Source organism: Syngnathus typhle, linkage group LG3 (assembly GCF_033458585.1).
Source record: "Syngnathus typhle isolate RoL2023-S1 ecotype Sweden linkage group LG3, RoL_Styp_1.0, whole genome shotgun sequence".
In the NCBI taxonomy this organism is placed as follows: Eukaryota; Metazoa; Chordata; class Actinopteri; order Syngnathiformes; family Syngnathidae; genus Syngnathus; species Syngnathus typhle.
In genome coordinates this window covers 20580541-20595318 of record NC_083740.1, presented here as the reverse complement: position 1 = coordinate 20595318, position 14778 = coordinate 20580541, and the positions used below count along the sequence as shown (strand labels likewise).

The 14778-nt window shown below is 39.5% G+C and overlaps 2 protein-coding genes and 1 non-coding gene across 6 annotated transcripts in view; 1 reads left to right on the top strand and 2 right to left on the bottom strand.

The window, feature by feature from the left end:
• LOC133151344 (microtubule-associated tumor suppressor 1 homolog) overlaps nt 1–3469 on the top strand; it is a 64339-nt gene extending 60870 nt beyond the window's left edge. For all 4 annotated transcript variants that reach the window (XM_061274281.1, XM_061274284.1, XM_061274282.1 and 1 more), the window contains 6 exons: nt 252–357; nt 490–563; nt 673–765; nt 1206–1322; nt 1399–1496; nt 2324–3469. In XM_061274281.1, the coding sequence (XP_061130265.1) occupies nt 252–357; nt 490–563; nt 673–765; nt 1206–1322; nt 1399–1496; nt 2324–2537 (702 nt within the window). In that variant the 3' untranslated portion in view covers nt 2538–3469. The remainder of the gene's footprint in view (nt 1–251; nt 358–489; nt 564–672; nt 766–1205; nt 1323–1398; nt 1497–2323) is intronic.
• On the bottom strand, nt 3418–6324 carry LOC133151345 (fibrinogen-like protein 1). The gene is made up of 7 exons (XM_061274285.1): nt 6030–6324; nt 5424–5592; nt 4839–4998; nt 4662–4759; nt 4461–4549; nt 3936–4123; nt 3418–3833 (listed from the first exon to the last, which is right to left on the bottom strand). Exons 1-7 carry the CDS (start codon nt 6084–6086, stop codon nt 3608–3610), a joined length of 987 nt encoding a protein of 328 aa, XP_061130269.1. The 5' UTR covers nt 6087–6324; the 3' UTR covers nt 3418–3607.
• Nucleotides 6325–6544: 220 nt separating this feature from the next.
• trnar-ucu (transfer RNA arginine (anticodon UCU)) lies at nt 6545–6630 on the bottom strand. The gene is given in 2 exon segments: nt 6545–6580; nt 6594–6630. It is a non-coding gene; the product is annotated as a tRNA-Arg (tRNA).
• Nucleotides 6631–14778: the final 8148 nt, after the last annotated feature.

The following is a 14778-nucleotide window of genomic DNA, read 5'->3' as shown; positions in this document are numbered from 1 at the left end:
TACAAATTGCTTATTATTGTTGACTTGTGAAAATAACCAACTGTAGATCTACTTTATCCTCACTTGTGTTATATGAAACTAGGGACACAACTAATGACACTATTGCGCAACAATGATAAACTCACATTGGATCCCACAGTTTTGATGAATCAAATGATCTGATCTCAGATTAATGTGCACAAAACAAAAAAACATGCTTACAGTGACATCATCTAAAAAATAAGTTACTGATCATCAACTTTGATTTGTAGGTGGAAGAGACGAGGACCAAGAATGAAGCTGAGAGGAAGAACCAGGAAGTGAGTCACCGCCAAATCATTGAGTCTCTCAAACAGCAACATGAAACCTCCCTACAAGGTGAGTCCATCAACCAATAACGCAAAACAGATAACTTAACCCACTTGTTAAACAGTTATACAGTAATATACAGTATCTATACTCATAGGTACATCTCATGTAAACGTTTGTTCATGAATTTGTTCATTTCAGACCTAAAGAGAATTCAGGAAATCGACCTGGAGAACCTGAACAAAACATTAAAGGAAACAGAAACTACTTTTTCTGTAAGACTAGTTTTTTATTTAAGATGTATTATATTTTTTAAGCAAATTCTGCAGCCTAAATATTGTATATCAGTGTTGACAAATGCCTTTAATGCCTTCCTCCGATCAGGACAAAATAGATACGCTGTCAGCAGAAAACGCGGCCATGAATGAAAAGCTGAAAGCAGAGGAAGAGAGGCGGATGCTCTCAGATAAGAATCTGGTAATGACTTTTCCAGCATCGTACATGACACCACATGACTCTTCTGCTTATCATTTCACTATTGACTGAATAACAACCACCACTAAGTTAAAAGAGCAAAACCAAGGTGAAGTGAACATGAACACAGCTGCCCTCTGCTGGGACGCAAAGTGATTGCGCCTGCCCATACCTTAACTAAAGCGCAACTCCTGGACAACATTCACTTTGTAACTTATAAGATCAGACTGCAAGGCAAGTATTTAACGCTAACGGAAAATCACAAGATTAGGTAGACATGCACAATCTAATGAAAGCCAATACACTTAAAAAATTACAGGAGCTTCTGTTACTTGCGGTTCCATTAGAGAGCAAAATATGTGCTGTGTTTAATGATTTTCTGTGTGTGTGTGTGTGTGTGCGTGTGCGTGTGCGTGCGTGCGCGCGCGTGCGTGTGTTTGCAGAAGGACTCCCACACTCTTTACCTGGAGCAGGAGCTAGAAAGTTTAAAGGTGGTGCTGGAGATTAAGAATAACCAGCTGCATCAAAAGGAAAAGAAGCTCATGGAAATGAACAAACTGGTTAGTAGCTTTATTTTTAGGCTTATCATCATTTCTACATAAAGGCAAAATATTTATGACTGTGTGTGTGTCCCAGGTGGAGACAAATGTGAAATTGGAGGAATGTCTGACAAAAATTCAACAGGAGAACGAGGATTACAAAGCTAGGATGGACAAACACGCTGCTCTCTCAAAGTGCGTATACACATGTGTCTGTGTCTATAGATTGTAGGTCGGGTTGTCACCTTTATTTACTAAGTGGTGGTCTTACTTCAAAAACACATTACAGGTGGGCTCATCAAGATTTTTATTTGTGCTGAATATATATCTACACATGCACAAGCACAAGAACATAACAATCATTTAAAAAAAGAAAGTTTTGTCCTTAATTTTCCTCACTTGAAAATAGTGGAAGATCAGCATGTAATTGTCACCCTGGAAAAAAAAGGTTTCTGTAATTGTGTAGAGATGATGAAGCTCCACAACACAATTACAGTTCCTTGGCACAACAATGCCTCCGCATGAGGCTCTACAAAAACACATTACAGGTGGGCTCATCAAGACTTTTATTTGTGCTGAGTATATAGCTACACAAGCACAAGAATATAAAGATCATTTAAAAAAAGAAAGTTTTGTCCTTAATTTTCCTCACTTGAAAATAGTGGAAGATAAGCACGTAATTGTCACCCTGGAAAAAAAAGGTTTCTGTAATTGCGTAGAGATGATGAAGCTCCACAACTCAATGACAGTTCCTTCGCACAACAATGCCTCCAGATGGGCCTCTACAAAAATTGACAAAACACTTTTAGGGAGACAAACCAAAAATATAATATAATAATAAAATAAAATAGTATATTATTCTGTCTACAATGTATATTTCCCCAAAAATGTGAACCATCTCAACTGCTTATTTTCAAGAGAAGAAAAAAGAAAATCAACGCCTGTGCATCTTATCATCTCTAGTATGTTCATCTAAAAAAGTATGACCCTTTGAAAATGATGTTATGCAACTGTGACTGCAGGCAGCTGTCCAACGAGCAGGCCAAACTCCAGCAGACACTACAGAATGAGTCCAAGGTCAACAAGCGTCTTTCAATGGAGAATGAGGAGCTGCTGTGGAAACTGCATAATGGCGACCTGCTGGGGAGTCCACGCCGCCTCTCTCCTACATCTCCCTTAAGCTCACCACGGAACTCTGCGTCGTTCCCTGCTGCTGCGCCCTTATCGCCTAGATAACGACATCCTCCCCCTCTCCTCTAACGGCTCATTCCAAACGCCATGAAGATGGATGGAAGATCCAAAATTTTAGTGTTGGATACGTATCTCATGATGAACTTGTACATTTTAAACTATTTGCAGTAAAAGACTCGTGCTTTGAAAGCACATCATGGGGCTTGTTTAGCTTCTGACTACCAAATGCCAAGAAACGTCTTTGTTATTCTCAAGAAAATTGCAGGCACTAACTACTCAGGGTTTGTATATAGCACCTCTCGTATGTTATGGCTATTCACTTTTTACTTTTGTTGTGTACACAATAAGGAGGAGGCTGAAATAACTTGGTTGGGATGTGTACCATAACCAAAATCTGTCATTTACTTGTTCGTTTTTATTCTCCTTTTCAAGAGAACGGTTTTCTCTCCAAAGAGCGAAGCTCAATCACTGGTCTGCTTCAGACCTTTGGAAGAACTGAATGAACTTCACATGCTAATGTGAGCAAATGCAAACTTTCAACTGACCTAAACCCATAGACTTGAACTTAGATGTGCTTGTTCTAAGTTTGCTCCTTTCAACCTTACTCTACAATGTGGAATGTAATTCTCCTTGGATGTTTCGCTATGTTTGTACTGGTCAAATTAGACCCCACCTCCCATTTCCTGAAGCAAAATGCTTTTAACTACTATATTCCCGCTGTTACCTAAAATCCCAGATAAATAAGACTAATTGACACTTTGTAAAATGACCTAAAGCCCTCATTGACTTCATAGCTGATCACTTGTAATGTCACGTTTGACAAAACTTTCCTACAGCATGAAAACATTTATTGAGAGACACTAGCCTTTTAGTTGTTTTTCTGTCTTAATCCTCTAAAACGTCAAATGTACCTACAATGCCTCAGTACAGTATGGTCTCTTTTATTTTGAAAACAGGATAAATACAGTAAGACATTCGATTTTAGTCACGTTTTAATTGTTGCAATCCAACTACAGTGGTGCTGTAATACCAAAAATGAAACAACAGAAGCACAGACTACATCATACAAAATACAGTCTGCTTTTGTAACGGCAAAGTTTTACTTGCTTTTCAGCCTATTGGCCAGGTGGGTAATGAGAGAGATCAGCTGACGCTTTCTTCGGGTCTAGTTGTCTCGGTGCCTTGACCTGCGGATGCTTAAGGTCAGCAGCTCGTACCATCATCACCACTGATTTGATGGAGTACCACCACCCGTGCCATGTGTACCACACCATGCCATCAGTGGTCATCGCTTGGTATGGTCCTTTGTAGTAATGACCGTTAAGGTTCCCTGAATCGCACCTGAGCACAAGAATGCACAGTGTGAAGAAAATTACAGTCTATACCATTTATGAAGATGCTTTTCAGCATGGTGGATTTGTGGGAATGAGAAAATAGTTTGACCTGCTGAACCACCAGCCTGACTTGCTGTGCCTAATGCACTTGCCAGCTCCACCGGGCTTCTTGTCATAGGTGCTGAATTTGACTCCGGCCGAACTGCTGCCTGGAGATGGGTGCTTGGTGGTGTGCAGGTCAGCCAGGGCGTCTCCTGCATTCCCCTTGTACTCCCCCAAATGCAATCGGTACAAGTCCTTCCACACATTCAATGTCAGTAACAGCTCCAAAAATTGTGAAAATTGTCAAATAGTTATATGAAAACCAAAATGAGCAGAGCAAAGGTCCTGACATGGTGTCACAAAAGAGGATGTAGTTGAAATATATCTTTTGTGGCACCAGTCCCAATAATCTACTTAATCGATGAAGAAAAAGGATAGGAGTTGTTGAAGTATTCACACAACAGAACCGTACACATTTGCTTGTGCTTAGAAACTGAAAACATTAGTCTAAATAAGAGCCGTACTGTTGTGAGAAAAGAAGGAAGGTCAAGGTTACAGATAAGTTACTTGGAAACGAAGGATGTGAGCTTACTGTTTCGCTGTCCACTTTAAATTTCTTGTACTCTGCAAAGCTTTCTTTACCATCAAAATCTTCCATGTCAATGCGCAGGTCGTAGTCCCCTAGAAAAGGTTAGATTAAAGATCTGATGTGTGACAAATCACCTTAGAGACAATGCAAATGTGTGCTTGCACACACACACGCACACACACACACACGCACGTATGCACGCACCTTGTGAGGTGAGATGATGTAGAGCATCATTGCCCATCCAGAATTCTCCATCAGGGGAATGTAGGTCCCCAAACCCATGCTTGTACTCCACCCACGCTCTGCACACACAGAGCATTTACTTAAGACACTTAAATGTTCAATGTTACATTGATTTAGCATTCGTAAAGTCACACACACCTATCAAAGTTCTCTTTGCCATCCCTCCTTCTTTGAAAAACTGTCCATCCTCCTCCATTGTTCATGTCACAGTAGACGCTGAGCGCTGTGGGTAAGCCATCGGGGCGAATCGCATACAAGCCACTCGCGACGTTCCCATCAGCAAACACCTCGGAGCAGTCTACGCACACACACATGCGCATGCAAATTACACACGCGCACGCACGCACACACACACACACACGTACACAATCATTCTGGTAAATTTTGGAATTGTGTTGTGTGCAGTGTTTTAGCTGTAAATATGGTTGATGTTAGAAATTAATACAAAGGTTTTTTGTTTTCATTATTTTTCATATTTTGACAAAGTTCTTTCTTGGACCAAAAGTGCCAAAACAAACACCAAAAACTTTCAGCCCGTATCAGCATGGCATCTATGATAAAAAGACATTTAACTGTAGTCCACAGTTATTTAGTGTTCTGGGTGTGAGCAGGCAGAAAGAAAAGATTATATAACTTTGTATTCTTAAAGTTTGATAACACAAAACTCGAAGAAGGTAATCATTATGTAGCGTTGTATTTTAAAAAAAAAAAGTCTCGGTAAACCTCTGTAGGGGTTTTGGGCTCCCAGATGTGAGTTGGGAATGTGCTCTAGCTGCTGAGCCTGGTGGCTGTGGAGCACCTGGATGTATCTGTGCTGTTCATTGATCACATTTGTTAGCTCCTCAATCTCTGCCTGCAGGCGGACCACAATCTGTTCACATGGCACAGGTGCCTGGACAAGATAGCACTGTTTTTTAGTTGAATCAACAATATGCAACAACTGTCACAAATACTTTGTAACAATGGCACTCTTTACGTGGTTATAATTACGATATTTATTATACATTAGTTGGAACTTGTTTGTTGACCCGAGGAGGCCCATAACACACACTGAGTACAACAACAAATCTGAAATAGTTTATGGTAAGTCTATTTGAAATATTGATGTTGTTTCTTTCAACTTAGGAACAAATAATTGTTACCTAGTTAATAGAAAACACGAACATACATAACATTGCCTTCATTTTCCATTGGATATCATTGGATTGTGCAGATTCACTATCTGATTTAAAACTGCCTAACAAATGCGAGTGACTCGGCGTGGCGACCCCTGACTACAATAATACTGTACACACGCAACAAGTTTAAGAATGAGGTGCGATTTCTTACCGCCACTGACACAGCCATGTGAAAAAGAAAATACACTGATTTTATCAGCCTCCCCATTATGTTCGTCGTCTCCCGACCTGCTGTGTTGTTCTCTGACCTTGTCTACCTTGAGTTCAGCGGTATAACTCACTGCAGCATTGTCCTACATTTGCGTGTACGCCATCTACTGGTAAGAATAAACATTGGCACGTTTTGGGTGTCCTGCTCCTGAAGGTTCTCAAACGGTAAAATCTCGCTGATATATATGCGCCTCGTGTCGCAAATCGCCATGCCTCAATTTTACAGGCCCTTAAATTAGTACTACAAATAATTAATTCTAAACATAGAATACAAAATGCGACGAAGGTAATCATTATATAGCTTTGTATTCTTAAGGTTTGATAACACAAAACTCGAAGAAGGTAATCATTATGTAGCGTTGTATTTAAAAAAAAAAAGTTTGATAGGTTACGTCGTAGTGAGAATGTGCTAATTACTAAAAAAATAAGCGTAGGTGCAAAAAAAAAAAAAAACCACGACTCCGGTGGGACTCGAACCCACAACCTTTGAATCACTACGAAAGCCTAGAAGTCCAATGCGCTGTCCATTGCGCCACGGAGCCACCTGTTGATACCGGGTGTGAAGAGGATTATATACTGTAGTGATAGCTGTAATCGCACTACTGGGAACTTGTTCAAGACGGACTGTCTTTTTTTTTTCCTGGCGCTTGCTATATTCACGTCGCCATTTACATGTTAGCTCCTCACGCCAGAATTTCCATCGAACAGACGCTAACGCAGTCTTGCTGCAGTTGGAAAAATGCATCGTTAGTTAGCTACTCTGTCAGCCATAGATGTCTATTAGACGTCTGGTCTATGTATAGACCTAATTTAGACGTCTAAAACTGGTCTCGGTATAGACCTAAAATAGACGTCTAAATTAAAAACATCAAATATAATCATATTTCGAAATTTTAAAGTTTCAACGAGCTGTAAGTTGTATAAGTAATTTGCAGAAGTTGTTTGGATTTGTGTTTAACATTGACCCGTACATGTGAACTGGTTATTTCTGTAACCTGATATAGATGTCTATTTGAGGTTATTTTATAGACCTAAAATAGAAGACGTCTAAATTAGGTCTATATATAGACCTAAAATAGACGACAAATTTAAATGCATTAAATATGAAATGTTAAACCATAAACCAGCTGTAGGTTGTATAAATAATGAACAGAGGTTGCATTGCTTTGTTTTAAACAACCACTGATCCGGGTGAAGTGTGGTTATTTCTGGAACCTGATCGACGTCTATATTAGGTCTATGTGTAGACCTAATTTAGACGTCTATATTAGATCTACACATAGACTTAATTTAGACGTCTATTTTAGGTGTGTAGAATAACCTAAAATAGTCGTTTTAGGTCTACACAGACCTAAAATAGACGACAAAACTAAATCCATCAAATATGAAATATTAAACCCAAAACCATTCTGAAAGTTTAATTGAATTGAATCCATTCGTTTCAAACAGGCAAACCACACAACCAATCAAATGAAGACAAATACACTCAAAAGCACAAGCAAGGTGAAAGTCATTCAAACTATGACTGTACAAACAACAGATACAGACAGAAAAAAATCCACTGCACAAAATAGAAAAGGAATGGGAAGTTGTATACATTTATACAATATTAATATTGTACAGAAGCTGTGATGCTCTGTTTTAAACAACCATTGATCCGTGTGAAGTGTGCTTATTTCGGTAAACTGATGTTAGGGCTATGGAATAACCTAAAATCAACAACAAAATTAAATCCATCAAATATGATCATATTTCAAAATATAAAACTCTTAACCAGCTGAAAGTTGTACAAATAATGTACAGAATTTTAAACAATCATTATTAATTTTAACCATACCATGTCTGACTATGTGGGGGATTAAATTAAATACATTAGATCAGGGGTCACCAACCTTTTTGAAGTTGGGAGCTACTTCAAGGGCACCGAATAATGCAAAGGGCGACCACTTTGATAATACACTTCTGAAATAACAAAGTTACACAGTGTACCTTTAATTTTATATTTTTATTAATGATATTCTATGTGAAGACACTGAACATTAATGTTAGTGGGAAGCCTGGCATTGCATGCTCTTCACCAGTGTACTGTAAACAATTTTTAGAACTGGCCTATGGCCGACTGATGTGGTTGGCGCGGGCGACCTGGTGCCCGCGGGCACCGGGTTGGTGCCCCCTGCATTAGATAGTGTACGCCCAAAAAAATAGCGGTTGGGGACATATTTTATCGAGTTTTGGGTTAAAAGTAATCGCTTTTATTTCCGGTTCCGGTTTGTCTGCTGATAAAATCCAGGAAAAAGCGCTGAAAGGGTCTTTTTCTTCGAGTTGCGAGAGTCGACGTCGCTTCAGAAAAAGAACAAACAAACTTACTTTTCTGTAAGAAAAAGAAGGGCTGCATTTTGGTGAGTAATAATTTTGAACAGAGCCTGCTCTGTTATGTTTCAAGAATGTTTTTGAGAGTAGTTTGTTTGTACAGGACTGTCTCAGAAAATTAGAATATTGTGATAAAGTTCTTTATTTTCTGTAATGCGATTAAAAAAAAAAAAGTCAAATTCTGGATTAATTACAAATCAACTGAAATATTGCAAGCCTTTTATTATTTTAATATTACTGATTATGGCATACAGCTTAAGAAAACTCAAATATCCTATCTCAAAATCTTAGAATATTTCCTCAGACCAAGTAAAAAAAAACAACATTTATAACAGATAAACAAAATCAAACGTTTGAAAATGTCCATTAATGCACTCAAATCTCAAAGTGCAAACCCAGGTTTACCATGTACATTTTCATCATTTGGATAACAACTTGTAGAATAAGCAATTTTATCAGTACTATTTTAAAATAACGTGATTGGATACAACAGCCAAATTAAATTGCACCACATTCAAAGGCACAGACAGAATGCCATCTTTTTTTTTTTCAAACGGGGCAAAGTTTATCATTGGAAAATGGTTCATTTGAATCTTGCAGCTAACACTTGCTTCATTCTTTAACAACTAGCAAGTGAGTGTGAAAGGCCCATCACAGGGAAAAGTACCGTTTTTTTCCATGTATAATGCGCAAAATTTAACTAATTTATTGTCCTAAAATCTGAGGTGCGCATTATACATAGGTACAATTTTTATTTTTATTTTTTTAAGAAAATCATGGTACAACAATTTTTGAAGAAAATCTTGTCACGGATGGAGTGTGGAAAGGAGCAGGGCGACCAAGTGCAGCTTGGACCAGGGTTCATTGGAGGAACTCAAAACACAGACTTGGTAAACTAACATAACTCTCTAACAAAACCAACAACAGGACTGACCGACAAAGACGTGGGACAAAAAGAAAGGGTGACATTACCAAAGAGAGGAACAGAAACCTGTGTTATTGTCAAATATTGTTTGTTTTTTAATCTCCATCGCGGACTGGACGTCATACGGAGGCAGTATCACTGCGCATGCGCACTATGGATCCGATGCGAATAGTCCTCTTCTCTTCTTGACTGACAATGAATGTGATAGTTTAATACAATCAGCAAATAACAAAATGCGTATTACAGGTAATATTTTATTTCACAACACTTTGCCTTGTTCCTTTCGTCTCTGCTGTTCACTTCAAACACGCTCCATACGAACGCAATGCTCTCGTATCAGACGCTTGCTCAATCACCTGCTCGTTTGCTGTCTGTCACAATGTACCCTACACAAATCCGAAACATTTGTTGCGACTCCGAGTCACGACGAGGGGCAAGTTTTGGTTTCCAAGGGTGTTTTTATTCCTCTTCAACTTCTCTCCCATACAGAGCCGCCTTTTTCACATGTCCGCACGTCACTTTCCTCTCTTCATTTTAACCTGATCGCGGTGGTGCCTTTACGGGCAGTCGGAGAAATCAACACCAACAAAAAAAATACATCCAGCCTAGTTAAGACCATACCAAAGACTATAAAAATGGGACCCATTGCCTCCCTGCTTGGCACTCAGCATTAAGGGTTGGAATTGGGGGGTTAGATCACCAAATGATTCCCGAGCGCGGCGCCGCTGCTGCTCACTGCTCCCCTCTCCCCCAGGGATGGATCAAAATCACACGGGGATGGGTCAAATGCAGAGGACAAATTTCACCACACCCAGATACGTGTGTGACGTTCATTGGGACTTGAAAAAAAAAAAAAAAAATTTTTAAAAATTAAAAAAAATTGGGGTGCGTATTATACATGGGTACAGGCTTTTTTCCAGCATTGACATGCCATTTTTAGGGTGCGTATTATACATGAGGGCGCATTATACATGAAAAAAAACGGTAAGACATTACATTAGTGTTGGCTCGTGAGTGAACGGGCCGTTCAAAAAGAACGGCTCTTTTCAGTGAACGAGAGTGAACAAATCACTTCCTAAAGTAATTCGTTCTTTTTTTTCATTTCATATATAACTTCAACCAGTAGGTGTCAGTAATGCCCATTGAAGCTGGTGCTACCTCGCCGTAAAACAAAACGAAGAAAATGATGTAACTTCCCGTTCACGAACGAGTCGTGAATTGCATTTCCCGTTCACCAACGAACGATCTGTGAGTGAACAAATCACTCATTGATTGAATCACTCACTGAGTGAATCACTCACTGAGTGAATCGCATTTCCAGTTCACCGCGAGAACGGATCAGTGAGGGAACGAATCCTGGCTTTCCCGTTCACGAACGAGTCAATGAGTGAACTGCCTTCCTGTGCATCAACGGATCAGTCAGTGGACGTGTTGCGTCTCCTGGCGTGAACTATGTAAACCAGAATGTAGATTTAGGTTTTAAATAACATGTATGCATATATATGCCTAAATATTGTTATCCAATATATCGACTGCAGTTTCACATTAGATTGCTGGTTTGAGATGTACTTTAATTATTATTATTATTATAAACATTTAAGTTATAACTTGTCTGGTGTTTTATTCCTTGTTTTTATATTCGCCAATCAAAACATAAAAATCTGACATTTGGTTAACTGCTTTATATGACAATATGTATATGTGTTTTACGTTGTTATATGAGTTGGTGTCCCCAAAATTAACAAATGTCGGCATAACGTTTTTTTTTCAACCTTTCATACAAACACAAACACATTTGATATATAATAACACCATCAACTACAAGCCAACAAAAACAAAATTGAAACATCAATGTCGGCATAAAGTGCGTCGGCTAGGAATGGCATAGCGGCAATGCTGTTTGTCACTCACTCGTGAATCTTCGCGAACGACCAATCAGCAGCGCCACCGAGCGATAGATGGAGGAGTTAGTGACGTAATTTCCCGTTCATGAACGAGTCAGTGACGCAAATTCCCGTTCACGACCGGGTGAGAGACTGTTGCCAACGGATCAGTGTGTAAGTTTTGTATTATAGAAAGAAATGTGTTAATTACCTGAACCAATTATTATTATATATAATAATTTGGGGGGGGGGGGGGTAGTTGTATTGTTTGATGTGTATGGGTTGTTTCCACTGGATGTAAAAATAAAAAAAAACGTATCAGTGTGTGTGTGTGGGGGTTAGGGGGGGATTCATTGAACGATTCGTTTGAACGAATCTTGAGTGAACTGATTCTAAGGATTCAGTTCACCTAAAATAACTGGAATGCACATAACTACATGACATACATCAAGGAAAAACTATTTTATAGGTAGTTTTTTCTTCCATATTCATATTTCTTTTACAGAGTAATCCCAAGGTCTACAATGGGTGGTGCCTGATGTCCATTGAGTTCAACTTCGTAGAAGCCGTTGGCGACACGCACAGAGGCCACGGATGATGAAACAAGGACCGCCATGGCTTTAAAATTAGAACAGGCTCCAGCGCTGAGTAGTAAAGGGGGCTATCAAAACCCCACAAGAGAGCGATGTTTATATTGTTGTGTTTCGCCGAGCTGGTTGTTTAGTTTGATATGTCCTACAAAAAATATGCATATATTTAAATTGTAACTTAGTAGTTTTGTTCTATTAAAACAGCCCCCATTTTTTAATATTGTATGTATATTTTTACATTTTTAAACATATGATTTAAAATCATTGCACATTGATATTTGTGATGGTTGGATAATGTTTGAAAAAACGTTTTTATTTAGGTTCAATTATCGTTTTGGTTAATTTTAACATCAAAAGGTGTATTTATATCTGCAGCTAACATAAGTATGACTGTTACATTTATACAAAAAAATTTACATTTTCACACCCTGGACCATCACTAATCAAATGCATTTTCACAACATCCTGGTACAAAGGTAAGGATCACAGGTTAGATGTATCGAAGAGAACCTCAATGTTGAATAGACGTCTAGATGTTCAAATGCTCACTAGCTATTGGCGCCAATCGCGCTAATAGCCATTAGCCAGCATTCGAACGTCTACATACGTATATATACATGTATATATTTATATGTATGTATATATGCGGCTCGGTGGAGCACTGGGTAGCACGTTCGCCTCACAGTTCGGAAGGTGTGGGTTCGATTCCACCTCGGGCCCTCCCTGTGTGGAGTTTGCATGTTCTCCCCGGGCCTCCCACATCCCAAAAACATGCTTGGTAGGCCGATTGAAGACTCCAAATTGTCCCTAGGTGTGAGTGCGAGTGCACAGAGACCTGTGTTTCCTGCTATTGGCTGGCAACCGGTTCAGGGTGTCCCCCGCCTATTGCTCGATGACGGCTGGGATAGGCTCCAGCACTCCCGCGACCCCCGTGGGGACTAAGCGGTTCGGAAAATGGATATGAATGTTTTAATATATATATATATACACACACACGCCGTATTTTCCGTATGTACCGACTATTGATGTTTCGAGTAAATTTACGGATCGATATAGGAGGGAAACATAAATGAGCAGTACCAATGTGTTGGATCGAACTTTAGTCAGTTCCGATCATTTTATAGGAGATAGTTTGAGAAACGCGATTGTTTACAGAGGGCTCATTGGTTATTGGCTAGTGCAGGTATGGGCAAACTACGGCCCGCGGGCCACATCCGGCCCACGGGATCGTTTAATCCGGCCCGCCAACCCTGAATAAATTGTATTATTAAACATTTTTTTTGGTCATTTTGCCTGCAATGACTGCGTTTCCCCAGTAGATGGGGAACCGCTCGCCTGCGCATTTACTACCGGAAGCCGTGTCAGAAAGCTCGGTGCACACTCAGAAGTGCGTGTATGTACTCAGTAGTACGGACATGGCGGACTCGCACTCTATTTGTATCAGTGCCGAATTTAGAGCGTGGGCTGTGACGACAGCATTCTTGTAGTTTGCACGCTGAGCTTTCAGATACAGTTTTACGCTAAAGCCACCCATAAACCTTTCCCTGGAATCCTTCCATTAAAATGAGTCGCCCAAAGAAAAGCAAGGTGGACACTGAGTGCCAAGTGTTTAAAAAAAAAGAGTTGCCAATTTGGCTCGAAGTACGCGACGTTCAGCCACATGAACATCAACATCAACCCGTCACAGATCGAGGTAAACGGACCAACACCTCGGATCTCTCCTAAGAATCGCCACAACAAATTTTACTCCAGACTATGACAAAAAAGGGAGACCAACAACACTGTTCCCACTGAAAATGAAGGGGAGGCTCTCAAGTTTGTTGTAAGAAAATGCATTTAGAATATGATTTGTACAAATAGCAGGGATTGAAACTAGCGACCACTCATTTTCAAACAATGAAGGATGCTCAAGGACATTGATGCACCACCTGTTTGCGACTAATCTTAACCTGTAAAGTTCTTAAGGCTTACTTTAAGGAAGTGTTTCCCGTTTCCTCACCTCTGTTACCAGGTGTTTGTGAGTTAAAACTCTGCTCTGATTTTCAGATACTACTCACCGTGTTGCCATTTTGCTTACTTTATTTGGACGTATGCTTTCACCGGTTCTTCAAGATGATATACTTGGTCAGAATGTTTGCCGTTTGATGTGATCTCATAAGATAAACATCTTTCATGAATCTGACCTGCAGGCACTGAAGTGATGGAGACTGTTATTCATAATAACAGTGTCGTATTTTATGAGAATCACTGAAAGCAGTTTTTTAGTGTTTTTTTTTTTTTTTTTTAATGCTGTTAATAAATGGATTTGTTTTCCAAAAACGTTTTTGGAATATCCATGCTTTACTACCTACTAAAGGCCAAAACGTTTTATGCAATGACCTTTACAGGTCGTTTATACTACTTCACACAAACACTACATCAATCTGCTCCTGGTTCGGCCCTCCGGTCCAAATTTAGAACCCAGTTCGGGGCGCAAGTCAAAATGTTTGCCCACCCCTGGTTTAGCCTGTTGTTGCACGTTCATTGTAGTGACAGATGGTTTTATAAACGTGTTATTTATGTAATAGTTTTTTTAATAAATCTGAATGTTACGTCAGGCCCGTTCTCAGCTCTTCGTTTGTGTTTATGTCACGTTAGCATACCTATCGTTTAGCCTGTTGTTGCTCGTTCATGTCTGTTCTTGGTGTTGGATTTTGTCGAATAAATTTCCCCCCAAAATGCGACTTATATATGTTTTTTTTTCACATTTTTGGGCATTTTATGGCTGGTGCGACTTATACTCCGAAGCGATTTATAGTCCGAAAATTACGGTAATTGCTGCAAATGGAAATTGTACTGAGAAAGGTCCCACATTGTTTGGAATACAAACCACGATCTAAATGCTTGATTCTTTTTTTAACGTGTTAAGTATTTGTAATCAAT